The sequence below is a fragment of the Staurois parvus genome, unplaced genomic scaffold (assembly GCF_062004578.1).
Source record: "Staurois parvus isolate SC_StPar_1 unplaced genomic scaffold, SC_StPar_1.0 ptg000879l, whole genome shotgun sequence".
NCBI lineage: Eukaryota > Metazoa > Chordata > Amphibia > Anura > Ranidae > Staurois > Staurois parvus.
The window spans coordinates 2,420,621-2,436,602 of record NW_028318675.1 but is presented as its reverse complement, the minus strand read 5'-3'; the positions used below and the strand labels follow the sequence as shown (position 1 = coordinate 2,436,602).

General features: G+C 46.6%; 1 protein-coding gene across 1 annotated transcript in view; it reads left to right on the top strand.

Moving 5' to 3' along the window:
• The window catches only part of LOC149443051 (uncharacterized), a 29,239-nt gene extending 18,779 nt beyond the window's left edge, over positions 1-10,460 (top strand). Inside the window, exon 3 of the mRNA XM_089655978.1 lies at positions 9,054-10,460. Within this exon, the coding sequence (XP_089512104.1) occupies positions 9,054-9,665 (612 nt within the window). The 3' untranslated portion in view covers positions 9,666-10,460. The remainder of the gene's footprint in view (positions 1-9,053) is intronic.
• Positions 10,461-15,982: the final 5,522 nt, after the last annotated feature.

Here is a 15,982-nt window from a genome sequence, read left to right as displayed (position 1 = left end):
TGGAAATGTATTTTTTTCTACGCAAAGTTGTCAATATAGAAGATATTTCTAATACACAGCATAGGCATACTTAAAATTACACCCCAAAACACATTCTCTAACTCTTCCTGAGTATAACAATACCACACATGTAAGACTTTTTCACAGCCTAGCCAAATAGAGGGGCCCCACATCCAATAAGCACCGTTAGGCATACTAAGGGCAAAAATTACACATCTAATTTATTGACTACGTATCACAATTTTGGAGGTCCTGGAGCAGCAAAGTCTTCTGAAGACTTAATTTTTTACACAGATTTTTATAAAATGTGAAAAAAAAGTAGTTTTTTAATGCAATGTTACCAATAATAACATATTTCTAACACACTGCATAGGCATTCTTAGAATAACACATCAAAACACATTCTGCTACTTTTCCTGAGTATGGGGATACCACATGTGTAAGACATTTTCAGTGTTTGGACTGATTACTGGTCATTGCAACCTGTTTATCACAAAAATTAGCAAACATTATATATCAATAAAGCATAGTGTAGCTTCACCTACGGCCTGTTCCTAAAAGCTTAACCTACTAGTACGTGGCTGTCCACATAGCACTATGTTCATTCACCAAGAAGTTGAACAAAAGATAAACCAAAGAGTACCTGTGGTTTCAGTGCAGAGGATGGGTGGCACCAGTGTCTCGCAGGAAGGTAGTCAGTGGGATGTGCAGATGGATCAGTACCGGTGTCATGCATAGACGTGGTGAGCAAACAGGCAAAGCAGTGGTCCAGGAAGAAGACAGGAACATGGTCCATAAAAAGGCCACAGTCAATACAGACAGCAAGCAAAGACGTGGGAAAAGGATTGGTCCAGGCAGAAACATTAAGCTTAGGGCCTTAGTTAGGTAAGACTGGACAAAGGGGTAGAGGCTTCATCCCACCCAAATCTCTTTGAAGCCTCTGGTCTCCAGACCCTGATCCGGGAATTAAAAAACCCAAAGAAAACGAAAAGTTTTCTCTGCTCAGAAACACTACTCTGGATCCCCTCACATACATGAGACCCCTGTGTTGTCTTGAATCCCACTACTAAAGTGGGAGGGCAAAAGATCAGTCCAGGAGGCAGGCAGAGGCATGGTTGATTAACAGGCCGAGGTCAGTTCAGGCAGCAAGCAGAGGCATGGTTGATTAACAGGCTGAGGTCAGTTCAGGCAGCAGGCAGAGGCATGGTTGATTAACAGGCCGAGGTCAGTTCAGGCAGCAGGCATAGGCATGATCGAGTAACAGGCCAAGGTCAGTTCAGGCAGCAAGCAGAGGCATGGTCGAGTAACAGGCCGAGGTCAGTTCAGGCAGCAGGCAGAGGCATGGTCGAGTAACAGGCCGAGGTCAGTTCAGGCAGCAGGCAGAGGCATGGCAAATAAACAGGCCAAGGTCAGTTCAAATGGAAGGCAGGAAAATGAATTCAGGCAACAGGCAGAAACGTGGCAGGGAAATAGCAAACAGAGGACAAAGAGATATATCTTCACCGTACTTCACTAATAATGCAGTGCGGTATGGTAGATACGGAAGCACTCTTCTATACAAAGACCAGGCTTTGAGGGACACTGGGGACAGTAGTATCGGGTGTCAGATCGAATTCCATGTTTGGAGCATACCTAACATCTCTTTTGAGGATTGCGGTCTGTTTCGGTAGGGGGGACGATATTGGGGAAATGTCTTTCATGCAATCGGCTCACTGCATCAGAACGAATTTGTTCAGGTACGGGTCTTCCTTGATAGATGAGGGATGTGATAATCTCTTCCTGATATTGTAAGAAGGTGACAGGTCTTTGTGTGGACTTCTGGAAAACGATGTAGGAATTGTACAGGGCCATATGGAAGGGTAGAAGGATACTTTTTTATACCAGTAGATTGATCTTCTGTTGGGTATGTAGGGCTGTAACATTTGATCATTTAAATCCACTCCCCCCATGAACAGGTTGTATTCGTGTATGCATTGGGGTTTTCAGATGGGACCGCGACTTCCTTGAATTTCCAATGAGCTGCTGTTATGGATAGATGAAAGGACATACACATCCCGTTTGTCTCTCCACTTAAGGGCCAGGATCTCTTTATTTCTCAAGCTAGCTGACTCCCCCCTGTTTAGCTTGGTGGCAACCAATTGTTGTGGAAAGCCCTTCCGATTGGGTCGAACTGTGCCACAGGCTACAGTGTCCTTGAGATAAAGGTGGCGGAAAAGGGGCAGGCTTGTGTAGAAATTGTCCACGTAAAGGTGGTACCCCTGATTGAAGAGGGGGTATACCAGGTCCCAGACAACGTTTCCGCTACTCCCCATATAGGCTGGGCATTCAGGGGGCTCTAGCTGACTGTCCTTTCCTTCGTAGATATGGAACTTGTACACATACCCTGTGGCCCTTTCGTAGAGTTTGTTCATCTTCACCCCGTTTACTTGGAATGTACTGTTTTATGATCAGCCTCCCAGTGAAATGGATTAGGGATTCATCGACACAGATGTTTTTTTCAGGACAATATATTTCTGAACATTTTTGGTTGAAATAATTGATTAGTGGACGAATTTTATAAAGTTTGTCGTACTTGGGGTGATCTCTGGGGGGGAACAGGGAATTAACGTTGAAATGTAGAAAGTACTTAATTGTTTTATAGCGGGTCCTGGACATAGTGGCAGAAAAGAGCGGCATGTGTTGAATGCGATTTGTCGACCAATAAGCATGCAGTTCATTTTTTTTGTTAGTCCCATATTAAATGTAAGGCCAAGAAACACTTTAAATTCTTCAACTGTGAGGCATTTCCACTCAAATGTTTGAGCATAACAGGAGTTGGGATTTTGGGTGATGAATTGCTGGGTGAACATATTGCATTGGTGCACAACTGAATTCAAAAAATCTTCAGTGAAAAATAAATGGAAATAATCAATGGCTGTAAAATTTTGGGTTTCTGCCTGAATGCCTGGTTGGGCTATGAATGGGGGAATTATAGGTGCTCCTGATCCTGAAGGTAGCCACACAGGGTTTAAAAGAGCATCTGGGACAGCAGTATGGGCCCTAATCCTTGGTAGCTGATGTGACACCCGAGTACTAGAACTTGCACTTACAGTGCTGGTAGTAGCCATGTCAGAGGAACGTATTGAGCTGTTGGTGGTTGCTTGCTGCTCCTTGGAGTTCCTCATTCTTTTTGTTGGAACACCTTCTTCTGAGTCAGAGAGTGAACCGCTGCTGTGTACTGGTTGATATACAGAATCTGAGTCTGACAGTGAGAGTTCTCCGTCACTCTCATCTGTCATACTCAGAATTTGAAATGCCTCCTCGCTTCTATATGATCTTTTGGCCATATTTTTGACACGGATCAGGAGCCACTGGTATGGCAGTGATCAGGATGATGGGGTTGCAGTGAGGGACAGATATCTGGCTGCGGTTGGTTCACACTAGTCACTGTTGGGCAAAGATCAGAGATACCGTGAGCTGGCAGGCAATGTTTTGTGAGTGTGTAGGGTGAAATCTACTCACAGTTAGCTGTACTGGATCTCTCTCCTCACAGACGATGGCAGTGAACAGGATCCACTGGTGTGGCAGAGATCAGGGACACTGTATGAACAGGGACACTGTAAGGTGATCAGGGACACTGCTGGACCACTTGTGTGGCAATCAGGGACACTGCTGGGCCACTGCGGTGATCAAGGACACTGCTGGGCCACTGCGGTGATCAAGGACACTGCTGAGCCACTTGTGTGGCAATCAAGGACATTGCTGGGCCACTGCGGTGATCAGGGACACTGCTGGGCCACTTGTGTGGTGATCAGGGACACTGCAGCAATCAGGGACACTGTGGCGATCAGGGACACTGCTGGACCACTTGTGCGGCGATCATGGACACTGCTGGGCCACTGCGATGATCAGGACACTGCTGGGCCACTTGTGTGGCGATCAGAAACACTGCTGGGCAACTGTGGTTATCAGGGACACTGCGGTGATCAGGGACACTGCTGGACCACTTGTCCGGCGATCAGGGACACTGCTGGGCCACTTGTGTGGTGATCAGGAACACTGCTGGACCACTTGTGTGGCAATCAGGGACACTGCGGTGATCAGGGACACTGCTGGGACACTGCGGCGATCAGGGACACTGCTGGACCACTTCTGCGGCGATCAGGGACACTGCTGGGTCACTGCGATGATCAGGACACTGCTGGGCCACTTGTGTGGCAATCAGAAACACTGCTGGACTACTGCGATGATCAGGGACACTGCGGTAATCAGGGGCACTGCTGGACCACTTGTCCGGCGATCAGGGACACTGCTGGGCCACTTGTGTGGTGATCAGGAACACTGCTGGGCCAATGCGGTGATCAGGGACACTGCTGGGCCAATTGTGTGGTGATCAGGAACACTGCTGGGCCAATGCGGTGATCAGGGACACTGATGGGCCACTTGTGTGGTGGTCAGGGACACTGCTGGGCCACTGCGGCAATCAGGAACACTGCTGGGACACTAAGCGGCGATCAGGGACACTGACAATCAGGGACACTGCTGGGCCACTTGTTGGGCGATCAGGGCCACTTGTGGGCAATCAGGACCACTTGTGGGCAATCAGGGCCACTTGTGGGCGATCAGGGACATTTGTGGGTGATCAGGGACACGTGGGGCAATCAGGGACACTTGTGGGCGATCAGGGACATTTGTGGGTGATCAGGGACATGTGAGGCAATCAGGGACACTTGTGGGCGATCAGGGCCACTTATGGGGGCGATCAGGGCCACTTATGGGCAATTAAAGCCACTTGTTGGGGTGATCAGGGACACGTGGGGCAATCAGGGCCACTTGTTGGGGTGATCAGGGACACTTGTGGGTGATCAGGGCTACTTGTGGGCGATCAGGGCCACTTTAGGGGCGATCAGGTGTCACTGAGGTGGAGGGCAGTTAGCTACTACCTATTCTTCGCTCCTTCTCCTCTCACAGACAACTCCGTGTGAGGAGGAGGCGGAAGTCACACCATGCGGCTTTTGTTTACACTTAAGATGTGTCCTTATTGGACACAGCTGATCACATGGTATGGGACCGATTTCATTGGTCCCATACCATGTCACGTAATCCACCGTGTCCGTTGGACTCGGCGATCATCGGGCTCGCAGGTGCGCGCTCTAGGAGCCGTGCACGAGCCTCAGATACAAGGTGCCGTTTAGAAACGGCAACCCGCTCCTGGAGGTGTCCCATCCTGCCGTTTATAAACAGCGGCCGGATGGGAAGTGGTTAATACTTGGAATAAATTTCCAGTAGAGGTAGTGAGCCAGAGACAAATCACAGAGATCATCACAATAGTACACAATGGATGGTTATGAATGAAAGCCATTCATTGTATACAACTGTCGTGTGATCACTGTGGAAGTCCATGTGTGGACATTTCTACCTATGATAAATGACAGGCTAAACCCACCTGGAGACTTTCTCCACACCTGGAGTGTGCTGAGTTCTTGGAGAACGTCTACACAGTGTTTCCAGATTGGCTTTATCACCCCAACGAGCTCGCTCCAGTTCATGGATGTCATCATTATGTTTGGAGGATCTCACCAGTCAGGAGCCTTTCCTGTCATCCTACATGTTCCCTTCTGAGGATTGTTCTATCCTTCCAAACAAATGTATGAAATCATGGATGAGTCCTCCTTCTATGTGATCTAGAAGATCTTCAATCACAATGTCTTTATGGATGAAGTGGATGGCCCAGTTTATATATTATTTATTGCTTTACAGCTTTATTCCCTCCAGGATTCATTCTTTATTTATAGAACCATTCAAGGAAGTGTTCTTACTTTGAGAGATCTCCACCACCATTCCTCTGTGACCATTACATCCTTGTCATTTATGTCTAACATCCTCATTATGAGTGGATTGATATTTATTTTTATACTTTAGGATGTATTTTTGCATTTTGTTTACCCAAAAAGATCTGTTTTGGAGGTCTCTGTTTTATTATGTATACCTTTGTTTGTATCTTGTGTTCTGTGTCTTTAAGACTTTTCTATCTGTAATAAAATATATTATATAAACAGTTGGTTGCATAAGAGTTAGGTTTATTGTTTCTTACTGTTTTTTAGTTATTTTGGCACTTCCCTGGTATCCCTGTAAGGTAGATATAATGCTGGAATGGTTATTAGGGGACGTTTCTCGGGGCTGCAGTTTTTCTGAAATCCACAAGATGGTGATCTCATTTCTCACCAAACAGGACTTCTCTATGGAATACAGACAGGAAGTGATGTCAGGAACAGAGAGGAAGTTCCAGGTGAGAGGTGAGTTGGGGGGAATCAGATCGGAGACGTTGGTGGAAGTGGCAGCAGAGGAGGTAATAAGATGTTATGTTCTATTTACAGCCAGTAACCCCCCGTCATGTCCGTCCTCTTCCTCCATAGTCACTGTGACGTTTTTATCTCCAGCAGATGATGATACGCTTCAATATTTAGACGGACACAAGGATCTCTACAAGGACGTCATGATGGACAATCAGCCGCCCCTCACATCACCGGGTAAGAGGAGACTTTATTGTAAAGGAGAGAGCAGTACGGAGGATCCACCTAGATCCCCCATCATCTGATAAACACATAGAAACAATGGATTCAGTCAGTGTGTGTGTTTCCTACAGATGGATCCAGTCATGGGAACCCACCAGAGAGATGTCCCCGTCCTCTGTATTCCCGGGATTCCACACAGGAAGGTCACACCATCCCTCACCATCATCAGGTAGATGAGGAACAATCACTGATAGTATCATTAGGATCTGTACATTATCTGCATTGTTACCATTGATGTCATTTTTATTATATATTCAGAATGGAATCCTCGATGATTATATTATTGTTGTTAAAGAAGAGTATAAAGAGGAGGATGAGGAGTATGGAGTGATGGAGGAGTTTTCAGAAGGACACAAGGATATGATGGAGCCACCTAATACCAGGAACCCACCAGAGAGATGTCCCCGTCCTCTGTATTCCTGGGATTCCACACAGGATGATCCCACCATCCCTCACTATTACAAGGTTGGTGGGATGGAGAATCTAGAATATGGATTCATAGAGACAATGTGTGGATTTCTTATGTGATGTCACAATAATAAATCTTACATTTTACAGATGATATTTTCTCTCATTTCCTTGATTTAGAGTGGAGATCCAATCGATATAGAATTTGAGGTGAAATCAGAAGAAGAAGAGGCGTATGTGAGGGATGATCAGCAGTCTATGAAGGAGGATGGAATAACGGGGACATTTATAGAGGAGGACACTCCTACAGAGATCAGCACAGGTGGGTCATGAACACTAAATCCATTCCTCCACCCATACTGCTCACTGATTGGTCCAGAGTAGGGCGGGGACTGGGTGATATCAGCCTGTAATCCCCTGGTCACTTTCCTGAGCTGTGTTCCCCGTCCTGTATTCCTGGATTTCTCTCGGATAATCTTCCTTCTCTGTGCTGCAGACACAATTTATGTATCTAGACTGGATTTATGGAAATTCTGTGGTTCAGCCGGCACAAAAATGTTCATTTCACCATAAGTGTTACTAGACCTAGGCACCTGGGGTGTATGCTTTTGATCTTCTGCCCCATGATGGGTCTAGTAAGATCTCTGACAGAACATTTCTCCCAGGGTTCCTTGCTCTGTGGTCTGCTGGCTGTGCCGGGTGGAGGGATATGTCTGTAGTGTCTCAGACCCAAGTCACTGAGTGCAGTCTCAGGAGATGGGAGGCAGCGGTGTGGGATCTCTGCAACTTGTCTACAGTAAACATTTAATATTCCACTGATTACTGAATACCAATATTATGAGTCCTGACTCTTACACTATATAATTTATATTGTACATTACATCCTCCTGACCCCTGCACTATATACTCTATGGTGTACATTACATACTCCTGACCCCTGCACTATATACTCCATGTTGTACATTACATACTCCTGACCCCTGCACTATATACTCTATGTTGTACATTACATACTCCTGACCCCTGCACTATATACTCTATGTTGTACATTACATACTCCTGACCCCTGCACTATATACTCTATGTTGTACATTACATACTCCTGACCCCTTCACTATATACTCTGTGTTGTACATTACACAATTCTGATAATGTATATAGTCCTAACATTTGTATCCTATATAATAAGTTGTACACTACATAGTCCTTACTTCTGTTACACCCATATCCTCCCAGCTGGACATTTTATATCGGATGATGTGATTGGAGCACAGACTTTACATGGTGATAATAATGTGATAACATCCTCCTACTTTGGACCCTTAAACAGAAAGTGATAATGAGGGAGGAGTCAATACCTCAATGATGGTGGTCTTCAGGATCAGTCCAGTCTTCATCTTGGTTGTTCTCCCCCCATCCTCACTCTCTGACCTCTGGTGGGGCTCAGCCCCGCTGTTCTTCATGACTAAATCATGGAGTAAATAAGGAAGTGCAGTACTTCTTGTGTTGGGAAGATGGCGATGAGTGATAGAGGGGGTGGGGACCCTCGTCCTATAATCCCCTCATCACTGTCCCTCCTATAAAAGACAGTTCTGGTTGTTTCCTCACTCTCTGACTAAGGTCCATGAATAAAGAAATGACCTGGTAGGAGATCAGAGGAGCCATTTCCTAGTTCCCTTGAGGGTGGAATTGTAAGCCCCTCAAAGACCAAGCTGCCTGATGTGGGTGGAGCCCTGGTTTGGGGGAACCAATCAGCTCCTGTCTAGTAATCCTCTTTGTCTTTGTATTTTAGTCCATGGCCGGGAGATGAGGAAAACCTCCGAGGATTGTCTCACTTTGTCTCCAGACTGGAAAGTAGAAGATGAGAACATCACACAGTATAGTCCAGGAGAAAACCCGGCTCCCTCCAATGTCCATCCGGCACCACGCAGTGTAGATGGACCATCGGATTCCTCGTATCCTGAGGAACCTCAGACTGTGAGGGACCAGGCCAGCCTTCCAACAGGGAAGAGCTTCTCCTGTACTGAGTGTGGGAAATGTTTCAGTTATAAATCCCAGCTTAATGTGCATAAAAGATCTCACAGGTGGGAGAAGCCATATTCTTGTCCTGAGTGCTGGAAATGTTTTAGAAGGAAGTCCGATCTTTCCAGACATCAGAGAACTCACACAGGGGAGAAGCCGTATTCCTGTCCTGAGTGTGGGAAATGTTTTACAAGGAAGTCCGATCTTTACAAACATCGGATATCTCACACAGGGGAGAAGCCGTATTCCTGTCCTGAGTGCTGGAAATGTTTTTCACTGAAGTCCCAACTTTACAGACATCAGAGATCTCACACGGGGGAGAAGCCATATTCCTGTTCTGAGTGTGGGAAATGTTTTTTAATGAAGTCCGAACTTTACAGACATCAGAGATCTCACACGGGGGAGAAGCCGTATTCCTGTCCTGAGTGCGGGAAATTTTTTACAAGGAAGTCCGTTCTTTCCAGACATCAGAGATCTCACATGAGGGAGAAGACATATTCCTGTCCTGAGTGCAGGAAATGTTTTTCGCAGAAGTCCCATCTTTACAGACATCAGAGATCTCACACGGGGGAGAAGCCATATTCCTGTCCTGTGTGCGGGAAATGTTTTTCACAGAAGTCCCATCTTTCCACACATCAGAGATCTCACATGGGGAAGAATCCACCTTCCTGTCCTGAGTGAGGGAAATGTTCCTCACTGAAGTCCTGTCTTCCTGTACATCAGGGGTCCCACACAACCCTGGAGGTGTATTAGTGCCTTGAGTGTGGGAAATGTCTTCTAGATGAATGTTGCTGGACATCCCAGCTCTCATGTGGGGAAGAAGCACACCCTGATATACACCTCAGATATACTCCATGGCTGATCTTCATCATGGAAGGAACAGTTGATAAGGAGATGAGGCCCCCAAAGACATGGATGAAGTGCAGTAAATGTCGGGGTGCAGAGTGGTCAGTAGATCCTGGAAATGAAGGACACAACTTCAGCCCTTCTTGGGTGTCGGAGTTGCGTTTCCTGATAATGATATAGCGGGTTACAGAGCTAGAAGCCGGGAGAGCCCAGATCTCGTTATCGGGGAACTTTACACAGACAACAAGAACTTCTGAAGTTGATGTCCTTCATTTCAAGGCTCTACAGAACATTGGGGACCCCGAAGCGTCTCTCTGTCTTCAGTCCATCCTTCTCCCATCCCCCAACAGGAGGGAAGGAGAACTCCGCCCCAAATTATTTCCCTTGGCTTTTGTGTGGGTTTGGGTGGTTGGAGGAGTGCGGCACGAGAGGGAACACAGCTTGTTGTTCTATGTCTACATATGGGGTCTGGGTAGAGGGGATCCACCGGAAAATATTTCTACTCTTTGATTTTGTGCAAATCGTTTCAGTTTGAAGGGCGATATTATGTGTGGTTTGTAAAAAGGATTGGCCTAATAGTTACCACCCCACTTAGAGAATAGATGAACTAATATAACCAGCATTCATTCAGCCATGTCACAATGTGGGATCTTTTCATACAGTGATTTCCTATGATCATTGGCTCCATCTAGTGGCCATAATGTGGTATTGAACTGTTTTTCCTGATTGAGGCATTTTGGAAATAATACCTCATTATGGCCACTAGAGGGAGCTGATGATTATAGGAAGTCACTGAGTTTAATACCGGAGATCACACCCCCCAACATATTATTAGTGTACTATGTGAGGGACGGTGTCATACAAATACCAGAGATCACACCCCCAACATATTATTAGTGTACTATGTGAGGGGTGGTGTCATACAAATACCAGAGATCACACCCCCCCGACATATTATTAGTGTACTGTGTGAGGGGCGGTGTCATACAAATACCAGAGATCACACCCCCCCGACATATTATTAGTGTACTGTGTGAGGGGCGGTGTCATACAAATACCAGAGATCACACCCCCCCGACATATTATTAGTGTACTATGTGAGGGGCGGTGTCATACAAATACCGGAGATCACACCCCCCCCAATGTATTATTAGTGTGCTATGTGAGGGGCGGTGTCATACAAATACCGGAGATCACACCCCCCAACATATTGTGAGGGGCGGTGTCATACAAATACCGGAGATCACACCCCCCCCAACGTATTATTAGTGTGCTATGTGAGGGGCGGTGTCATACAAATACCGGAGATCACACCCCCCAAAATATTATTAGTGTGCTATGTGAGGGGCGGTATCATACAAATACCGGAGATCACACCCCCCAACATATTATTAGTGTGCTATGTGAGGGGCGGTGTCATACAAATACCGGAGATCACACCCCCAACATATTATTAGTGTGCTATGTGAGGGGCGGTGTCATACAAATACCGGAGATCACACCCCCCAACATATTATTAGTGTGCTATGTGAGGGGCGGTGTCATACAAATACCGGAGATCACACCCCCAACATATTATTAGTGTGCTATGTGAGGGGCGGTGTCATACAAATACCGGAGATCACACCCCCAACATATTATTAGTGTACTATGTGAGGGGCGGTGTCATACAAATACCGGAGATCACACCCCCAACATATTATTAGTGTGCTATGTGAGGGGCGGTGTCATACAAATACCGGAGATCACACCCCCCCAACATATTATTAGTGTGCAATGTGAGGGGCGGTGTCATACAAATACCGGAGATCACACTCCCCCCCAACATATTATTAGTGTACTATGTGAGGGGTGGTGTCATACAAATACCGGAGATCACACCCCCCCAACATATTATTAGTGTACTATGTGAGGGGCGGTGTCATACAAATACCGGAGATCACACCCCCAACATATTATTAGTGTACTATGTGAGGGGCGGTGTCATACAAATACCGGAGATCACACCCCCCCAAACTTATTATTAGTGTACTATGTGAGGGGCGGTGTCATACAAATACCGGAGATCACACCCCCCCAACATATTATTAGTGTGCTATGTGAGGGGCGGTGTCATACAAATACCGGAGATCACACCCCCCCAACATATTATTGTACTATGTGAGGGGCGGTGTCATACAAATACCGGAGATCACACCCCCCCCAACATATTATTAGTGTGCTATGTGAGGGGCGGTGTCATACAAATACCGGAGATCACACCCCAACATATTATTAGTGTACCATGTGAGGGGCGGTGTCATACAAATACCGGAGATCACCCCCCCAACATATTATTGGTGTACCATGTGAGGGGCGGTGTCATACAAATACCGGAGATCACCCCCCCAACATATTATTGGTGTACCATGTGAGGGGCGGTGTCATACAAATACCGGAGATCACACCCCCAACATATTATTAGTGTGCTATGTGAGGGGCGGTGTCATACAAATACCGGAGATCACACCCCCCAACATATTATTAGTGTGCTATGTGAGGGGCGGTGTCATACAAATACCGGAGATCACACCCCTCAACATATTATTAGTGTGCTATGTGAGGGGCGGTGTCATACAAATACCGGAGATCACACCCCCCAACATATTATTAGTGTGCTATGTGAGGGGCGGTGTCATACAAATACCGGAGATCACACCCCCCAACATATTATTAGTGTACTATGTGAGGGGCGGTGTCATACAAATACCGGAGATCACACCCCCCAACATATTATTAGTGTACTGTGTGAGGGGCGGTGTCATACAAATACCAGAGATCACACCCCCCCGACATATTATTAGTGTACTGTGTGAGGGGCGGTGTCATACAAATACCGGAGATCACACCCCCCCCAACGTATTATTAGTGTGCTATGTGAGGGGCGGTGTCATACAAATACCGGAGATCACACCCCCCAACATATTATTAGTGTACTGTGTGAGGGGCGGTGTCATACAAATACCGGAGATCACACCCCCCCAACGTATTATTAGTGTGCTATGTGAGGGGCGGTGTCATACAAATACCGGAGATCACACCCCCCAAAATATTATTAGTGTGTTATGTGAGGGGCGGTATCATACAAATACCGGAGATCACACCCCCAACATATTATTAGTGTGCTATGTGAGGGGCGGTGTCATACAAATACCGGAGATCACACCCCCAACATATTATTAGTGTGCTATGTGAGGGGCGGTGTCATACAAATACCGGAGATCACACCCCCAACATATTATTAGTGTACTATGTGAGGGGCGGTGTCATACAAATACCGGAGATCACACCCCCAACATATTATTAGTGTGCTATGTGAGGGGCGGTGTCATACAAATACCAGAGATCACACCCCCAACATATTATTAGTGTACTATGTGAGGGGCGGTGTCATACAAATACCGGAGATCACACCCCCCCAACATATTATTAGTGTGCTATGTGAGGGGCGGTGTCATACAAATACCGGAGATCACACTCCCCCCCAACATATTATTAGTGTACTATGTGAGGGGTGGTGTCATACAAATACCGGAGATCACACCCCCCCAACATATTATTAGTGTACTATGTGAGGGGCGGTGTCATACAAATACCGGAGATCACACCCCCAACATATTATTAGTGTACTATGTGAGGGGCGGTGTCATACAAATACCGGAGATCACACCCCCCCCAACATATTATTAGTGTACTATGTGAGGGGCGGTGTCATACAAATACCGGAGATCACCCCCCCAACATATTATTAGTGTACTGTGTGAGGGGCGGTGTCATACAAATACCAGAGATCACACCCCCCCGACATATTATTAGTGTACTGTGTGAGGGGCGGTGTCATACAAATACCGGAGATCACACCCCCCCCAACGTATTATTAGTGTGCTATGTGAGGGGCGGTGTCATACAAATACCGGAGATCACACCCCCCAACATATTATTAGTGTACTGTGTGAGGGGCGGTGTCATACAAATACCGGAGATCACACCCCCCCCAACGTATTATTAGTGTGCTATGTGAGGGGCGGTGTCATACAAATACCGGAGATCACACCCCCCAAAATATTATTAGTGTGTTATGTGAGGGGCGGTATCATACAAATACCGGAGATCACACCCCCAACATATTATTAGTGTGCTATGTGAGGGGCGGTGTCATACAAATACCGGAGATCACACCCCCAACATATTATTAGTGTACTATGTGAGGGGCGGTGTCATACAAATACCGGAGATCACACCCCCAACATATTATTAGTGTGCTATGTGAGGGGCGGTGTCATACAAATACCAGAGATCACACCCCCAACATATTATTAGTGTACTATGTGAGGGGCGGTGTCATACAAATACCGGAGATCACACCCCCCCAACATATTATTAGTGTGCTATGTGAGGGGCGGTGTCATACAAATACCGGAGATCACACTCCCCCCCAACATATTATTAGTGTACTATGTGAGGGGTGGTGTCATACAAATACCGGAGATCACACCCCCCCAACATATTATTAGTGTACTATGTGAGGGGCGGTGTCATACAAATACCGGAGATCACACCCCCAACATATTATTAGTGTACTATGTGAGGGGCGGTGTCATACAAATACCGGAGATCACACCCCCCCAACATATTATTAGTGTGCTATGTGAGGGGCGGTGTCATACAAATACCGGAGATCACACCCCCCCAACATATTATTGTACTATGTGAGGGGCGGTGTCATACAAATACCGGAGATCACACCCCCCCCAACATATTATTAGTGTGCTATGTGAGGGGCGGTGTCATACAAATACCCGAGATCACACCCCAACATATTATTAGTGTACCATGTGAGGGGCGGTGTCATACAAATACCGGAGATCACCCCCCCAACATATTATTGGTGTACCATGTGAGGGGCGGTGTCATACAAATACCGGAGATCACACCCCCAACATATTATTAGTGTGCTATGTGAGGGGCGGTGTCATACAAATACCGGAGATCACACCCCCCAACATATTATTAGTGTGCTATGTGAGGGGCGGTGTCATACAAATACCGGAGATCACACCCCCCAACATATTATTAGTGTGCTATGTGAGGGGCGGTGTCATACAAATACCGGAGATCACCCCCCCAACATATTATTAGTGTACTATGTGAGGGGCGGTGTCATACAAATACCGGAGATCACACCCCCCAACATATTATTAGTGTGCTATGTGAGGGGCGGTGTCATACAAATACCGGAGATCACACCCCCAACATATTATTAGTGTACTATGTGAGGGGCGGTGTCATACAAATACCGGAGATCACACCCCCCAACATATTATTAGTGTACTATGTGAGGGGCGGTGTCATACAAATACCGGAGATCACACCCCCCAACATATTATTAGTGTACTATGTGAGGGGCGGTGTCATACAAATACCGGAGATCACCCCCCCAACATATTATTAGTGTACTATGTGAGGGGCGGTGTCATACATATACCGGAGATCACACCCCCAACATATTATTAGTGTCCTATGTGAGGGGCGGTGTCATACAAATACCGGAGATCACACCCCCCAACATATTATTAGTGTACTATGTGAGGGGCGGTGTCATACAAATACCGGAGATCACACCCCCCAACATATTATTAGTGTGCTATGTGAGGGGGGTGTCATACAAATACCGGAGATCACACCCCCCCAACATATTACTAGTGTACTATGTGAGGGGCGGTGTCATACAAATACCGGAGATCACCCCCCCAACATATTAGCATGCTATGTGAGGGGCGGTGTCATACAAATACCGGAGATCACACCCCCAACATATTATTAGTGTACTATGTGAGGGGCGGTGTCATACAAATACCGGAGATCACACCCCCAACATATTATTAGTGTACTATGTGAGGGGCGGTGTCATACAAATACCGGAGATCACACCCCCCAACATATTATTAGTGTACTATTAGTGTACTAGTATTACTATAAGGTGTCTGCTAGCAGTGTCCACGTCTGAAAAGTAGAGCGGAATGGGGGGGTGTCTGCTAGCGCTGTCCACGTGTGAGTAGAGCAGAGGTGGGGGAGGGTAGAGGTGTCTGCTAGCGGTGTCCACGCGTGAGAAG